Raw genomic sequence first — 18,020 nt, 5'->3', positions numbered from 1 at the left:
CCAGATGCTATCCGAAAGCGTTGTCACCTTACACAGAGATGCCTTGTTGCAGTTAGATCTCAGTGACACAAGAACTGTGGTTTTTCCAGGCAGTCTGGGCTCCAGCTCTGCGGCAGTGGCATCTGCTGCTCACGGCTCTCTCATCAGCACTGGAGCGACTGGGGCGGCATCGGGCGTGGGTGCCAGGGTTCAGCCGGCCTTGCTTACCCCACACTTCTGTTGCTCTGGTCCCATCTGTGCAGCACCCTGGGCTCTAGTCTGTCCCCCTGGCATCCGACAGCTGCCCTGGGCTGTCCCTGGAGGACAGGGTGACGGCTGCACAGGGAAGCTGGTCTTCAAGGTCTCAGTGCCGGTTGGTTCTCAACTTCACTCAGTTTAGTGCTCATGAGACAGGTGCCCACCCGGTGGTCATGGACAATGTGGACACTCTCTTCATTCTCCCTGAAACCAAGTGTCTCCTGCCTTTTAATGAAGTTTTAAGCCTATGCTTACTGAAAATTTTAAATTGTTTAAAATCTGTATTGACTGAGTGTCTGCAGACTAGGACTTGTGCCTTTGTTCCTGCAGCTGCGTGTCTCAGGCTTCGGGAGGTCCCTTGGCGCATCCTTCCTCCTTCAGCTCTCTCTCCCCTCCCCCAGCCTCTCCCAGTCCTCCCTCTGGTCCAGCACTTCTCACAGTCTTTGGTCTGAAAAATGAATGGCTGTTTCTTCTTTCTACCTGGCAGTCAGTGACCCTACAGTTTGTGAAATGATTCTGCCACTAAATTAGGTCACGTCTGACACTCAGGAGAGATTTTCACGTAGTATTGGAAGCAGCTTTCTCCGTGGCCTGATCAAGCTCCCGCCGGATCACCTGAGAGTGTGGCTCAGGCTCGAGGAGATTCTCTCCATTTCCTAGGTATCCCCTAGGAAAAAGGAACACAAATTCCTGCTCCTCGTTCTTCTGGATGGGGTGTATTTATTTGTTGAGTAACTGCAGCGCAGAATTCCTGCCACCTCATGTCAGAGTGTAAAGGAAGAAAGATGTGTTGGGAGAAGGTCCCATCCCTGCCGACTCCTCTCATAACCCCCGCGTCGCTGCGGGAAGCTCACAGACCTCCTGTTACTTTACGTACCGAATTCTTATTGCTTATCTTTCATAGTTTCCTGTTTCATGAAAAATCCTACACCCGTCACAAGGAATGTTAAGCTTATAATAAGCAATGGCCCCGATGTCTGCACGTGCTTTGGATCTGTCCTGACTGCCTTTCTCCTCCATTTCGGTTGCCTTTCCTAAACTGCCTATTTCCCCCTTCATACTGCAGGCCTCCGTGTTTTAATAAACGTGGGGCTGCACATTATATACTTAATATTTAGGTAGATTAACACACATATTTACCCTAAAAATGAAAGAGACGAGTTTAGGCTCTGGAATGACTTTATCCTCTGGGAAGTATTGACTTTTGAGGCTGGTGCTGAAACGCTAGGTGTTTATCACCTTCATCCAGTCAGGGATGCGCTACTTGGGGGCTGGTCCTCAGGGTGGACGGTTCCTTGCTGCTCCGGGTTCATCTCTTCTCCCGGAGTGGGGCCTCCTGCCTGAGGGCTCTGGTGTGACTCAGGGTCCCTCCTTCTTTTCTGTCCTTGGGGCTCATGCTTCCCCCTGGCCATTTGAAGTTGCCCCAAGCTCTGCTTGGCCTCAGCCTCTCAGCATCACCTTTCTTTCAGATTTTTAGCTTCTGAGTAGCTGCTTCTGAGACAGCAAATCTGACGGGGACATTAAGGAGACTTCAGCAGGGCTCACCTCTCTAGGCTTCACTCCTTCTTTTCTTGGCCCTTCACGTGCCTACTCCCTGTGTGCATGCAGTCACCCCAGGGAGCAGAGGTGGAATTAATTAATAGGTGTTATCTGGAGTCTGTTGATGCTCCAAGTAGATAAATATTTGAGAGAAAGTTTATGAATCACAGAAGGAAACCCCAGGTAGAACAAGGTTGCCCCAAGCTGGACCAGACGGGGCTGAGAGAGGCAGAAAGTTGGTACTTAATAGGGCTGGGGAGGGACGGGGTAAAGTCCCCTTGTGTGAACTGGGGCTTGTGAGTGTTGAACTTCCCTGTGGCAGTTGCACAGATTAAGGGCAGAGCAGAAGGCAGGAGGTACAGACTGAGAGATGTCACTGATCAAAGATGGAGAAAAAATACACACAACAAAGTAGGGAATTCTTTGTTCAGCAGCCACGTCTGCTCTATTTGTGAACAGCAATGCTCTATAGCCTAAATTCAGTTAAAAAAATCAGAATGAATAGAAAATAGCAAAGAATGCATGAAGGAAGTGTAACTTATGCTGCCAGAGAAGAGCCCAGATGAGGTCCAGGTGGGGGCCAGGCCTCCATGGGTCCCTAGTCTTGACCACAGTCAACTGCAGGAGGAAGGCCATTGATGACAGGCTGAAATTACATCGGAGGAATCATAGTTCGGGCTCACAAGATGGAGATGGGCAGCCTGTGAGGATCTGGTCTCAGACAGGTTTCTGCACCACTGAGAGCCTGAACTTTCCAAACGCTGTCAAACCTCAGCCCCCAAGGATGCTGGACACGTTTTGGGACGTCATGTGCTCACGGTAACCTTGTAGCCTCAAGGTCCCCCCTCTTGCAATCATGTAGCCATTTCAGACCTTTACCAATTCCTTCTTAACAAGCACCCTTCCTTCTTGCCAGCTCCAATGATAATTTTGACAATCAACCTATGTAACTGCCTGTGGTGTTTGAGGTTTTTGCCTTTATAAGACTTTATAAGCTTCCACCAGTATTTAAGCCAACAGAACACAATTCAAGTGCTTCTGCAATTTCTGCTTCCCCCACTGCAGTCCTAAAAAATTCCAAACAAACAACCCTTTATCTCAATCAGGTCTTCATTTCTGAAAATTCTGGTTAACATGTTAGAAGTTCTTCTACTGTAATTTTCGCTCTGTGGTCAGAGGATAGTACTTTGATGTCTATAATGGCTGTTAGTAAGCGGTTTGTGACTAGAAAAGCCTGTCTGGTGGTGTTTGCCTCCAGTACCCGGCTGTCAGTTCTGTGTGATGAGACACCCACGTGGTGGGGTTTTGTTCCCCGCGTCACTCCCTCCTCAAGGGAGTTTGCTGCGTCCTTCCTGAGACTGGCTTTAATCTGGATAGAGTTTTGCCTTTCCTGCCCACTGAGACTCAGACGGCGTTACTGTCCAAGGACTCACAAACTCTGTGGTTTACCCAAATCAGAGAAAACTAAGAGAGACCAGTGGATCAAGGAATGTACTTTGTGAGGAAATTCAAATAAGAATAGACAGGTAACTAGAGAATCCATTGATCTTACCAAGTACAATATCATACAAATGAGGCTGCTTACAAATGAGCTCGGGTGATTTAAAAAATTCTCCATTACGATATTCTGTATACTTTGAAACAGTGGCCAGGATAGCAAGAATGAATAGGTTTTGACCTAAGGGTGAAATGTTTAGCCAGCTCTCTAATCTTTATACACAGTGAGCAATCTGGGAAATGCCTGCACCTGTCACGCAGTTTGGTCTTTGCAGTAACCAAGTTTCTGACTCTCAGGAGAAGTACATGTCTGCCTGGAGAGTCTGCAGGATATGGTGATGCTGTTGCCATCTGCGGTCATTTGTGGCAGTGGACCAGCAGGCATCAAAGAATTTTCTATGTTACCAGGGGAATTAGTGCTCATGAAGTGATCGTTTTCTGCTACATTTTATGAAATTGAGAAAAAAATGTCTGTGTGTCTGAACTGAGGGACGCTAGACACCACGGGAGAGACTGGGGGTCAAGATTCTCCCCAAGTCCCCCTTCACTTTCTGAGATCATTGCTTTGTCAGCATTCCTTGTTGAGGATGAAGCCCTCTGGGATGTTACTGTTGTGCAGGATTCCTTGTCAGGTTTGGGTTGTGTCTCCTCTCTCACACCTGGAAACGCTGTGTCTCTAGGTGCTGTGGATCCTGTGAGGGATCAGATGAGTCTGGCAAAGCGTGACTCCCCACTTCCATTTTGTTTTTCTCCCAGTGCATTCCACACTCTCTTTTAAACTCAGTGATGCATTACTCTTTTTAAGTAATGTAATATGTGTCTCAAATTCCTTACTTGAGAGTTTCAGTCTTCTTCTTTCTATGTGTCTTAATCCACACACATTCAAACCTTATGCAGTTGAAACATTCGAATTTTAACTACACTTACCACGGAGTCCACAATTCTAGAATAAGCAATCGTCTGTAAGATACTTTATTTTCTTAACCAGAAGTCTGATCATGTTGTTCCACTGACTGATCCATCCTTGTAATTCCACCCTCCTGTGTTACGACGTGGGTGTGGAATGACCCCTTACCAGGCCCGCTATCACTCTGGAGCTTTCCTGTACGTAGAGTGCACACAGCGCACGCATGTTATATACGCTTCCAATTAAAATACATTGCTCGGGTTTATTTCCAGTTAACGACCATGTGCTGGGAATGATAACAAACTTGTAATGAACTTACTCATTGTTTGAAAACTTTTCTTATGAGAATATCAAATTTGTCTTGGCTAAAGCAGTATTTAGAGTGCTTAGTCTTTATATTTTTCAAATTGGGAGTAAAAAGGAAAATATTCTATCACTTAGATATTTTTTTCAGGTATGCGGGGTAAACTTTATGCCCTCCATCATTCATTTTTTTGCTTTTATTTTCAAAGGTCACTTTTGAAATGACAAAATCTCTCTTTTCACTCAGAAAAATGTAACGGAGGCAAAACAAAGCCTGTTGGCATTGAAATCTTCTCTTGCTATGAATTTCAAAAAGTCTATTTGAATATTGATAAATTAAATATTTTTACTGATTATTCTCATTTATGTCACCTGAACGCAGCGCGTGTAGAGCACATTCTCTAACAGGTTACAGGAGGAGATCATGTAACTAGGAAAGAAGGAGGAAATTGCAGAAGAGGGTAATACCAATTTACTGATATTAACAGATATTTTCCAGTGAAAAATACACCCCAATCTGCTCACTCCCCACGTGCATTAGACTTTTGGTGCCACGTGTCAGGGTCGTTGGTCTGGTTGTTAGACTGGATACGTCTCAGTGACACAAGGAGACGAGGCAGGAGGAGGAGGCTGGGCTGCACTCAGCCTCCCGTTCACACCACTGGCGGCTCACAGGACCCGGGCCCCTCAGGTCCCTGCTGCCTCTGCCGGGACCAGGCTGTGCCGCTGGCGGGGCTGCACCTGCGGAGCAGCAGGAGCACGCGTGGCCTGAGCCCTCAGCTGCGACCTGGTCCCCTGGGATGTCGAACATCTTCTTCTTATACAGACTCAGAGAGTCTGCTGTCAGGCCCCCAGAGAAACGACACACTGGGCAGCTGGGCCACTGCAGGCAGGGAGGTTTGTGTTCAGGGCTGTACCACTGTGGGACGATCACGTGTAGCTTGAGCACAGTAATACACTCCAGCATCCTCGGCCTTCACCCCGCTGATTTTCAGGGTGAAATCTGTCCCTGACCCGCTGCCAGTGAACCTGTCTGGGACCCCAGAGCCACGGTTGGAAACTTGATAGATCAGTCGCTGTGGGGGTTGGCCTGGCTTCTGTAGGAGCCAATACAAATAGGTCTTTCCATCACTGTGTACGAGGCTCTGACTAGCCTTGCAGGAGATGGAGGCCGGCTCCCCAGGCGTGACAGACAGGGAGCCTGGGGTCTGGGTCAGCACAACTTCCCCACTGGACCCTAAAGTAATGACAGAGAAGTACCAAGTTACATACAAATTGTAGCAGCCTGTTTCATTGTTTCTAATTTCCTATTTATTTTATCAAAATATTTGTCCAAATATTTTATCAAAATACTTTTATCAAAAATATGACTTCGTTTCAGTCTCATTATTTGTGCTTTTGATTCATACAACAATACTGCACAACCACAATAATGAACCTGACGTCTGTGAGAGAAAAGTGGCCTGTAAACATCACCTACCCCACCCCACGTCCCCCGTCACAGTCCTGACCAGAGCACAAGTCCTCGTTCCTTCAGGAACCTTCCTCACTCTCACAGATCCAAACATCACACGCCCATCAGCAGGACCAGTTATGCACATGTGATGTGCAGACAGAGCACACAGGGAGCAGTGGTGCCCCCAGAGCTCACCCCCATTCCCCTCCTCATCTCCCCTCCATCCTTACCTGGGACCCAGAGCAGGAGGAGCCCCAGGAGCTGAGCAGGGAGCCTCATTTTCAGCAGTCGGAACTGATGCGTCCTGATGAGTCAAAGCCAGGCTAGAGCTGAGCTTTTATCTGGGACTTGCCAGGGAAGGTCCTCCCCAGGGAGCCACATGCAAATGCTCTGGTGGGGGCAGCGGTGTGGGGAGATTCTTGGGGCACGACAGAGGAGCCTCTCTTGTGAGCAAACTGAGATAAAATGTCTCTGTGTTGAAGAAAAGCCGACAACCTCAATGGAAATGAAATCTATGCTGCATAAAGGATAAAGGCACACAGTGAAATATTCTTCTATTTTCTCCATCACTTTTCTGGTTTCTTAGAACTTTCTCAGTCACATTAAACTTCTCCTTCATGGGGATGAGTTTCCATAAATAGTTGATTTTTAAAATTTTATTCTGTTTTTTTTTTTTTAAGACCCTGGATTCATTCTTTTTTTCATGTTAATTGAGATGTAACACATATAGGAAAAATGGGTGACTATCTTAAATGCCCAACTGATTAAGCTCCACATGTATCTCTCTCTGGATAAAAATATAGGATATGTCCCATTGTCCCTCTGGATGCCTCCTTCTGACAGTTTTCAAAGCAGTAGGTTCCCCCAAGCAAGGAAGCTGTCACTCTGCCGTCACTCACAGTAGCTTGGGTTTACCTGGACTGAATTTCAGGTAAATTGAAGTAAGCATTCTTCTGTTTCTGTCTTCTTTCCAGTCTCTTTATTTTCTAAGCCTATGTTTACTTATTTTTTTAGAGATTAGTTCTTTTTAAAGGTGTTCTTCAATAGAGAATATTGTAAAATAAATTATGTTTATTCTTAAAACACAAACTACTCTGTGATGGCCATTTAGCACTGGAGACAGGAAAAGAAGAGGTTTTGTTAACACTTGGTAGTTTCCACCAATCGACGGCCATACCTGAGTCAAATATTTGGTTAAAGGCACAGACTTTTTCTACCACTTAGAATATTGCACAGCAAGCGGAGAGGAACAGCAGGCACTGAGCCACTTCAAAACGGGAAGGTTGAGATGCCACTGGAGCTGTACCACGATTCACACAGCTGAGCCGAGCACTCACAGATACAGGCTACCTGCCTTAGATGAGCACCCAGCTCACATCCACCGCGTTACCTTGGAGATGCCTCCAACCCCAGCTACCATCCGACTGCATCCATGTAGGAAACACCAAGCAAGAACCTCGCGGAGCTAAAGAAACATTTACAACCTTGCCAGTAACAGTGCAGTGATTGTAGTTTTCATAGTCTGTCAAGTCTTGGGGAGATTTTCTGATGCATATCTCTGATGAAAACTAATTTTGAAGGTATATAAAGAATATCACTTCAGGATCTACTGCTATGAATATAATAAAAAGTCCGATGACACAAAGTACTGGAATGATTACAGTAACTGAAACTTTCACACGCAGTTGGTGCAGTGCAAATATATTCACTATCACCATAAACCGTTTACTAAACATGTTTAGTGTTTACTAAGACCAACCCTATGCAATTGAATACTTGCATATTTAGAAATATACCCAAGGGAAGTGAGGGCGTCACTCCACAAAAGCCGTTTCAAGAATGGCCCCAAAATCTTTATTAATAACAGTCTCTCCACTGTCTCCTGCTTATGCACCTGTCTGGAATCCCAACTGTTTCTTCCTTTAAATACTATAAAATTTTTAAAATATTCTGAAAGTTATCTAATACCCAGCTTAATTGCTGCCCCTTTCCTTAGGCTGCTTTGATCCCTCTGATCAGTATCTTCCTTGGAACTCCCAGAGGACTTGGGATCTGAGCAACACATTCGAGTTACATTTGTGTCATGGTTGTTCTGTACACATTTTACATTCTGTTCAAGACAGTGAACCTTCCAGAAAGTAGGAACCATCTACTCTACAACCCCAGATCCCACAAGGCACAGGGCATTGGACTTTGTATCATGTTTCCTTTTTGTTCTTATAATCTGATCAAAGAAGAAAATGGGTCGTCATCCTGTCTTCTTGGGAGGATGAGTCAATACCCATCAAAGGCTTAGTAAACAAGTCACCTGTATTTAAGAGCCTGAAGCAGTAAACGTTGCGTGCGAGGGTCAGAGGAACTAAATGCCAGGTGGATGGACAGCCCCTGAAGACTGGGGCCCACTCTTACGGGAGAGTTTGGAAAACTTCAGGGTTGTGGTCAGGAGTGGCTTACGTGAGGAAAAGGGAAGAAGTAGCTTCTGGTTCTTGAGATTCTTGAGAGTAGGGACAAGGGCAATGACTGGTGGCTCCTAGATGGCTAGACTAAGCGGTCTATCTGGGCACAGCATTTGGGAAGATGGGAGGCAGCGTGCATCTCCCAGATTTGGAAGAGGCTGGGTGAATGTCAGAGAAGACCGATTGTAAAGAGCTGGGGCCTCAGGAATCCAGGGAGGAGCACACATGGGACAGGGGCCACCACAGAGCCACCCTCCTCCAGCGAGGCCCCCTGCCCATACTGGGACTTAGACCAGCAGCCATCGGATGGGAAGGGATGGTGGCAACAGCGCCCTCTGTTGTGGGAAGGAGAGAATGGCAGCATTGGGGGGGATCCCCCAGGCGTCACCCACTCTGGGAACTTCCAAGTTTGGACAGAATACGTCTTCCTTATGACCCAAGAGCTATACTTTCTGACAGTTTGGACTCTCAAGCAGTTTAATTTGCATGGTAGTTTGTAGCAGTTACGGTTACATGAACTGATACATAACATTGAAGAAAGTATGATTTTTCTAGGACGATAATTACCTTTTAAAATGATGATAATTGCCTTTTTTAAAACAAGTTAATATTCTCATAATATTCTTTCTCTTCTTTGTTGGCTGATCAAGCCAAACTATTTTAGTCATACTTTTAAATAACGAATCAGATCTTAGTTTCCATTCCTGGGTTCATATTCCTTCCAGTTTCAATTTTTTTTTTTTTCTGATTTTTTTTGCCCTGTTACAATTAGTTTTCTGCAAGGGCTGACTGATTTGTTGATTTTCCAACTATTTTAATTACTTGGTTAGGTGTTCCATGGAGGATTCTATTCTTTTTAAAGTCTAGATTAATGCTACATATTTTGTACTTGCCACTGCTTTCCCTGCATCCTGCACAGTCAATGGTTTTATCTCTGGTCTATGCATCATCTCCAGATAATTGTTTAGTGTCTCCTTTTTCTTTATGACTATGGAGTTACTGGATATGCTTTCTCCTTGTCTGTCTGTTTTTTGTGTGTGCTAGAATCTGATACTGTGCCGTGCCCACATCTGAAACAGACAAGGAAACCAACAAAAATAGTCCCCAGGCTTCTCCCTGCAGGGGCTCTCAGTGAGGGCTCTTCAGTGGGGGCTAAGATGCTGTTCCTCAGCCCACCAGGATGAGACCCTCTGAGCTATGATACAAGAAAGTGCCTCCTTACACATCTTCAGATAAAACCCTCAGAAAACTCCACCTATGTCCCTGAACTTCATCGATTATGAATTTAAAGAACTGGGTTGCCTCCAGGGACCTGAAAGGTCCTCAAACCTCGGTGCACATTAGAATCGCACCGTAGGCTTCATTGCAAAGATCATTGCCTGGATCCCACTAGAGACCACCAGAATCAGATCTCTGAGGGTGGGACCAGCCCCTACAGGTGACGCTACCTGTGGTTTGCTGTCACTTGCAACCAACAAGGCTTGGGAGCCACCATGCCAGGCTCTCCAAAGTCAACTTAGGAGCTGGGGTTACCCTTCCCAACAGCTGGCACCAGCGGCAGAGTAGACAGTGAGAAAGAACCCCCTGGAGAACCCCCTGGATGGACAGAAAGAGTGGAGGTGAGAAGGGTTCGAAGCTCGAAGTGTTAGCACTCACTGGTCCAGCTGCCATGTCCTGCTTTATCCGACTTCTCTGCCTACAGGTGACGAATTTGCAAGGATAACGGTTTTACAAACCTGATTAGTTTGAAAAAGGTATCTTTTTTTCAAAAACAAAATTGTTTTTGTTTTTCTTTCCATTTTTCTTTTCCTTAGGAGTTCTTACAACTTGGGGGTTATTTCTCCTTGACAAGCTTTTGAGGCTGTTAATACAAGTGTTAAATTGCACTGCTGTCTGATCATGGAAATTAAGTTACCTGCTTTCTGCTCGGTCTCTTTCCCTAATTCTGTAACTCTGTTCTCGGTTACCTTTGTCCAGCTGCTAATGACTTTCCAGGGTGCTTCTGAGGTTCTAATTTCATCCTGTACTGAGAGGCTGATTCTTTGAAGCTTTAGTGCTGGTTAAGGAGAAGAGGTGAGAGCAGAAATGCCTCGAGCTAGTTGTACTTCCCCAGGTAAGCAGGTGGGTGAGACAGCGGACCCTCAGCCAGCCTGGGCAGTGAGGACGAGGCAGGAAGGGACCTCGGAGCTTCCTGCTGTGTTCTCCCGCCTCCTTCCATTTTAAATTGTGCTCCTGCTGCAGCTGGAAAAACTGCTTTAACAACCTTTCTTGCTTTCCCACTTGCTTAATTTCCTTGCACCCTCCCTTCATTTGTTCTTTTTTTCTTTCCTTCCTTCCTTCCATCTTTTTCTCAGCTACTTTCCCACCTTCCCCTCCTCCTCCTTCTTCATCTTCTTTCTTCTTTTTTTAAATCTTCTTTCTTCTTGTTCTCTCTCCTTCCTTCCTTCCTTCCTTCCTGTCTTTTTTCTCTCTTTGCCTATTATTTTTAGCTGGAAAACATGAGCTGAGGGATCTAGCTGCCTTTTGGTACCATCACAAGGTCCAATTGAAATCTCTAAACGTTAACTTTTTTCTTGATCTCTAGTCACAATTCCAGATTCATAGATATTAGCAGGAGAAATGTAGGCATTTTTTTTTTCTAATTTAGCCAAGACCAAGAACAGAGAGACTGGAAATAAACCCACACACTTATGGTCAATTAATCTACAGCAAAGGAGGCAAGAATGTACAATGGAGAAAAGACAGCCTCTTCAACAAGTGGTGCTGGGAAAACTGGACAGCTACCTGTAAAAGACTAAAATTAGAACATTCTCTAACACCATATACAAAAATGAACACAAAATGTATTAAAGATCTAGATATAGGACCAGAAAGCATAAAATTCCTAGAGGAAAACATAGAACACTCTTTAACATAAATCGTAGCAATGTCTTTTTGAATCTGTCTCCTAAAGCAAAGGAAATAAAAGCAAAAATAAACAAATGGAACCTAAATTAAACTTAAAAGCTTTTGCACCACAAAGGAAACCATCAACAAAATGAAAAGACAGTCTATTGAATGGGAGAAAGTATTTGCTAATGATATGATCAATAAGGGGTTAATATCCAAAATATATAAACAGTTGATACAACTCAACATCATGAAAACAAACAACCTGACTTAAAAATGGGCAGAAGAACTGAATAGACATGTTTCCAAAGAGTATGTGCAGATGGCCAACAAGCACATGAAAAGATGCTCAACATCTTAACCATCAGGGAAAAGCAAAGCAAAACCACAATGAGATAGCACCTCACACCTGTCAGAATGGCCAGCATCAAAAAGAGCACAAATTACAGATGTTGGTGATGATGTGGAGAAAAGGGAACCCTCATACACTGAGGATGGGAAGGTAAATTGGTGCAGTTCCTGCAGAAAATTGTATGGAAGTTTCTCAAAAATCTAAAAACAGAACTACCATATGGGCCCAGCAATTCCACTCCTGGGTATATATGAGAAAAAAGCAAAAACACCAATTTGAAAAGATACATGTACCCCAATGTTTGTAGCAGCATTATTTACAATTGCCAAGATATGGAAGCAACCTAAGTTAACTATTCATCAACAGATGAATAGATAAAGAAGATGTGAGATATATATATACTACTCAGCCATAAAAAAGAATGGAATTTTGCCATTTGCAACATGGATGGACTTGGTGAGTATTATGCTAAATGAAATAAGTCAAACAGAAAAAGGCAAATATTATACGATATCGCTTATATGAGGAATCTAAAAAAATAACAAACTAGTGAATATAACAAGAAAGAAACAGACTCACAGATATAGAGAACAAACAAGTGGTTACAAGTAAGGAGGGGGGGAAGGGGAAAAACAGAGGTAGGGGATTAACAGGTGCAAACTATTATGTATAAAGTAAGTTTCAAGGATATATTATACAACACAGGGAATGTAACCAATATTTTATACTATCTATAAATGGGGCATAACTTTTAAAAATTGCGAATAACTATATGGAGCACATGTAACTTATGTAATATTGCACAGGGAACGTTGGCTTGTTTGGGTCACGTAAGCATTCACTGCCCCTGACTTGAGAGGAGCAGCACCTGATGATTTTCTTCTAGTGAATTCTTCTCCCCTGATGCCCAGCTCTTTTCTTCTGATGGTGGTTCTCAGTCCGACTGGGACCGTGATTCACACCGAACCAATCAGAGCCTTGCATCCCCTCGGCTATAGTGATTGGTTCTGGGGTCAAACCACACTTGAAGCCATGCACCTGAATGCTCTGTCACCTGAACCTACAAGTTCCATCTTTGCTGTAGCAGCTCTTGGTTGGGTTTGCTGGCACTTGCAGTCACAAGAGCACTGATGGGTCATCCACCAGAGCCTGGCGCCTGTGAGGGTGTCCCCTTGGAAAGCCAGCTGCCAGGAACGCAGGTGCCTCTCACCTGGCTTCAGGGCTGTGAGCAGCTGCTCTGATCAAGACTTTTGGGAAGAGAAGAGGTATCTGGGAGACAGGCTAGGGAGGGATGCGTGAGTGTAGGATGGGTGCACAAGGGGACACCAGAGTGCACCCCAACCCTGCCCAGGACCACTGGTCCCCAGGGCTCTGCTTTGGCTTCCTTCCAATTTGGCCTTTTTTGTGCCTCCTTTTTCTCCTTGGTAGTGAATTCAGTCATGCAGTCGTTGAGTGTCATTTTGTCACTTTTTTTTAAAATTGAAGTACAGTCAATTACAATGTGTTGATTTCTGGTGTACAGCACAGTGTCCCAGTCATGCATATACAGACATATATTTGCGTTCATATTTTCTACATTAAAGGTTATTACAAGATATTGAACATAGTTCCCTGTGCTATACAGAAGAAACTTTTAAAATCTATTTTTATATATAGTGGCTAGCATTTGTAAATCTCAGACTCCCAAATTTATCCCTTCCCACACCCTTTTCCCAGTAACCATAAGGTTGTTTACCAAGTCACCGAGTCTGTTTCTGTTTTGTAGGTAAGTTCACAGTGTCCTTTTTTTCTTTTAGATTCCACATATGAGTGATATCATATGGTATTTTTCTTTCTCTTTCTGGATTACTTCACTTAGAATGACGATCTCTAGGTCCATCCATGTTGCTGTAAATTATATTATTTTTTTCTTTTTTCTGGCTGAGTCCACTGTATATCTATACCACAACTTTTTTATCCAGTCATCTGTCAATGGAAGGTTGCTTCCATGTCTTGGCTATTGTAAATAGTGCTGTTATGAACATTGGGGTGCATTTACCTTTTCGAATTAGAGTTCCCTCTGGATACATACCCAGGAGTGAGATGTCACAAGTCCAGTCCAGACTCATCCCAGTTCTTTCTCATCAATACCCAGGGATCATAAAAAAGAAGGTAACCTTGCCATTTGTGACAACATGATGAACCTCGAGGGCATCACGCTGAAGTGAGATAAGTCAGAGAAAGACACCTACCGTATGATCTTGCTTATACACGGAATCTTAAAAAAAAAAAAAAACAAGCTTATAGAAATAGAGCAGATTGACTGGTGTTTGCCAGAGGCAGCCGAGGGAGGAGGTGGGAGATGAACGGGGTGAAGGGGCTCAAAAGGTACAAACTTCCAGTTATGAAATAAATAAGTCATGGGGATGAAATGTACAGTATGATGACAATGGTTAATAATCTTGTGTTGCGCATTTAAAAGTTACTAAGAGAGTAGATCTTAAAAGTTTTCACCACAAGAAAACAATGTTTCAAAACAGTGGGTGGTGACGATGTCAACTAGACTTACTGTGGCAATCATTTCACAATACATACAAATGTTGAATCACTGCACTGGACACTTGAAACTAACATAATGTTATATGTCAGTTACACCTCAGCTTAAAAAAAAATACTCAGGGGTCTGCAGTGTGTTTTTTTCTCCTCCTTCCACTGCCCGTGGGAGTGACGGTCTGCAGACACCAAGTCCACCATCTGAGAACTCCCACGGACCCTCTCAAACCCTCACCTTAACAGCCATCTCTCACTGGCCATCTTCAGCCAAGGCCGAGTTTCCCCGATACAATGTGGTCTCAACCCTGGTGGTGCAGAGAATCTTTGGGAGAAGAAATACCCAGCCCTGGGCCCCACCCACAGATCTTCCAATGTAACTGCCCATGGGTTGTACCCAGGCTTCAGCATTTTGTAAAATTCCCTGGATGATACAAACATACAGCTACAGCACGTGGATTTCTATACAATGTCTGGGGAAGCTCCCAGCACGGCCCTTTGTATCTGCTTGTTCGGTCTCATGAAAAGTCCAGACACAAACGCAAAAAGCCCCAAGGGGCACTGCAGACACGTCTCCCTTTTTTGAGAACCTTCTTGTGGTTCCCATGGTCCAAGGAAAGTCCTAGAAGGCTCTGCGTGGTCTGACCCCTACCCGCCTCTCAACCGCCACCCTCAGGCACTCTCCCTGCCACGCACTGTGACCCAGCCCCACTGGCCTTCATTCTGCTCCCTCTTCCTGGGAACCTCCTTGCCCGGGCCTGACTCCTGCTCATCGCCCGGTTCTTGGCGTACACATGCCCTTCAGAGTGGCCCTGCCTGCCCCCTGGCTGTGGTCGGTCCCCTCCCCCCAGCTGCTACATTTTATTGTCTTGATTCATCTCACAGCACTTAACACGATGTAAAAAGATCTTGCTTTTTTTCTGTATTTATTTTTTGCCCACCCCCATCGCACCCCAGAATGTAAGCCCCCAAAAGTCAGCAGTTCTTCCTTTCCTTTCACCTCCGTGTCCCCAGGAGTTAGGACCTGAGGGTGAAACTGCCACTGGGCCAACATTTGCTTGGTGGATGCACTTCCTCTGGTGGGAGGTGCAGGTGGAAGGAGACCAGGAGACATCAAATCCCACCACAAGGTGGCAGCACACACCCGGCCAATGGAGACTGCAGAGAGCCTGCAGAAATTGTCAGCCATTAGGGCCTCCTGACTTTCCAGGCTTCCCTGCCTGTCTGAAGAGCCTACATGCAGTGAAGACCAGCTATCAAACAATTGAAAAGGGGTCTAAAACTTTAAACTCTCCCTACTTAGCCTTAATTGTTCTATCTTTATAATGGCTGTATTAATATTCTTCCAAAACATTTCTTTAATTAATAATAATAATAATAATAATAATAATAATAATAATAATAATAATAATAATAATAATAATAATAATAATAATAATAATAAAAAATTGCATTTATAAGATTCTTTATTTTTTTAATAAAAATTTTCCCATGTTTGGGAAGACAAAATGAATACGAGAAACATGCTGCATCAGAGTAGTTTACACAGTTAAAAATGAAGAGAGCAGTGTGGAAAGTGAAGAGAGGAAATGGCTCGGAGAAAGAAGTCTCAAGTTCGAATCCTGCCTGGGTCTCTGTCAGTCACTTAACCTCTAAGTAAGTGTCTGGTTTCAGCACGTGACTGGGGCTCCACGCGTGTTGACCAAACAAACACGTCTGTAAAGTGGGAATGATGATAACACTCGTCTCTGCGGTCGTGAGAATTAAACGAAGTCATGAATTCAAGCAGGCTTTGTAATTCATAAAATGCTGTGATATATTGTGTGTCATTGTTATTAGACGCTAACCGTGCGGTTGAATAGTAAGAGAGCCTAGAGTTGGAGCGGAGGGGTTATTTACACTGGAGGTCCCGGGGAAGGGGTCCCAGAGCCAAGGAGAAGAGATAAAGCCCTAAGCACCTTTCTCCATCACCGCCAGCAAACCTGCCTCCGGGAGATGCCCACCAGGAAGCAGGCGCATAGTTTGCCCTTGCTAAGGCCGGAGACGTGTTCTTATTTGGGAGCAGAGGCCAGAAATACTCCCCTCTCCGCTACACCCTCTCACATAGCTAAGGGTTGGCTTCCACCAAATTAGATCTAATAATATTTCTGCTAGGAACCCCCACTCGCACAGATTAGCATCCTCAGAAGAAAAGCTCTCTGCCCATTCAGAATCGTATTATTGCCTCCATAATTATTATCGTTATGACTATGACAGTCATTATAAGGAAAATCATCCAAATGTAGGAAAGCAGAGAAAGGAGGGGAACTCTGGCTCTGAGCAAAGTCAGAAGGCCAGCAAAGAGAGCCGCGTGTCAATGGCTGTGCTCTGGGGCTTCCTCACAGCGTGTGCGGGGAGCTGGGGGTGAGCAGCAGGGGCGGAGAGTAACTTAGGACCAAAGAAAGCCCTTTCCTCCTCCTCCCTGCCCAAATGTTGTCCGCTCTCCTTTTACAATGTCTCGCCTCCTCTCCACCCCCTGAGACAGCACTTGCTCAGGCCCTCGTCACCTCCTCAGGCCCTCATCACCTCCTGCCTGGATTGTTGCAATGCCCCCATCAGCCACCTCCCAGCCTCGGGCTCATCGGTCCCGCTAAGGGCAACCCCAAAAGGGTCTTCCTCAAATAGACGGGATCGTGTCACTCCCCAGTTCAAAGTCAGCAGGAACTTCCCACTTACCAGAACGTGAATGTTGAAGTCTTCAATCGTGGCTTGCAAACCTTCATAGACTGGCCACTGCTTGACTTTAGCCTCTCAGCCCACAGAGAGAAAGACAGACTCGGCGCCCGCACACACTCACCACGTCCGCGTCCTGTGCCCCCACGTCGCTTAGCCCGATGGCCTGGAAGAACCTCATTATCTTTCTACCTGCCTTTCAGAGGCTTTCAAAGCCCCAGCTCGGACCACCTCTTCCAGATAGGCCCCAGCGCTGGAGTTCTCTTCTCCTCCACCTCTCCTAAGTATTTAGCATTCAGGACACCTGACCTGGATTTAGGCGACCAAGTTCATACTGTCAGTTCCCCCAAATCTACAATCCCTGGGGACCAGGGTGTAGACCCATGTCACCTCCTGTGCTTGTATTTAGCACCAGAAAATAGACAGGGCTGGACGAATGCCTGGTGTGTCTCATCAGCTTCCTTTGATTTGTTCACAAAAAGACCTTGTGAGATGAGTTTGTGGGTCTAACGGCCAAGGGCGTTGCACGTGGGCAAATGGAAGCCGGACCACTTGGTCAGGGCCCGACCGCAAGTGATGGAACCACACGTAAACCCAGCTCCATACGGAAAAGCAAGAGTGGGCGCATCTTGCGAGGTGCAGCCTGTGCTGGAGAAATGCCCGGGGTGACTCTGATGAGTCATCATAAGGCAACTTAGTGATTAAGAATGCAGACCCTGTGTCTGGATCCTAGTTTCCTCATTCCTACCTCTATGGTTCTGGGGAAGTTTCTTGACCTCGCTGAATCTGTTTCTCCACGTAAGAGCAACCTCATAGAATTGCAGAGTAATTAGACAGCGTTGAGTATGTCGCACTGAATCGGGTGCATACAGATACACTGCCAGAGCTTCGCTGCTGTCAAATCAGCCCCCAGAGCATTGAAAAACAATGGACTCAGATTTCTCTTATGTGCCTGGAAAGAGGGGTGAGAAGTCCAAAGTCCCGTCCCAGGAATGGGGAGGAGAAGGAGAGGCTGGAAAAACATCCCCTGGTTGTCTGAGCGCATTCCCAAGATACCAGGCCACCCATCAGCATTTCCCAAGCAACAGGTCACTGTCATTTCCTCCCCCACGCCCTGGGAAAGTGCGCAAATTGAGTTCATTC

General features: G+C 45.3%; 1 gene segment (V, D, J or C); it reads right to left on the bottom strand.

Moving 5' to 3' along the window:
• LOC105072264 (immunoglobulin kappa variable 2D-26-like) overlaps positions 1 to 6,317 on the bottom strand; it is an 80,177-nt gene extending 73,860 nt beyond the window's left edge. Inside the window, 2 exon segments of the V gene segment in view lie at positions 5,412 to 5,720; positions 6,170 to 6,317. Of these exon segments, the coding sequence occupies positions 5,412 to 5,720; positions 6,170 to 6,218 (358 nt within the window).
• Between the last annotated feature and the right edge of the window lie 11,703 nt (positions 6,318 to 18,020).

The sequence above is a fragment of the Camelus bactrianus genome, chromosome 28 (assembly GCF_048773025.1).
Source record: "Camelus bactrianus isolate YW-2024 breed Bactrian camel chromosome 28, ASM4877302v1, whole genome shotgun sequence".
Classification (NCBI taxonomy): domain Eukaryota; kingdom Metazoa; phylum Chordata; class Mammalia; order Artiodactyla; family Camelidae; genus Camelus; species Camelus bactrianus.
The sequence above is the reverse complement of the archived record's forward strand: the minus strand, read 5'-3'. Positions and strand labels throughout refer to the sequence as shown.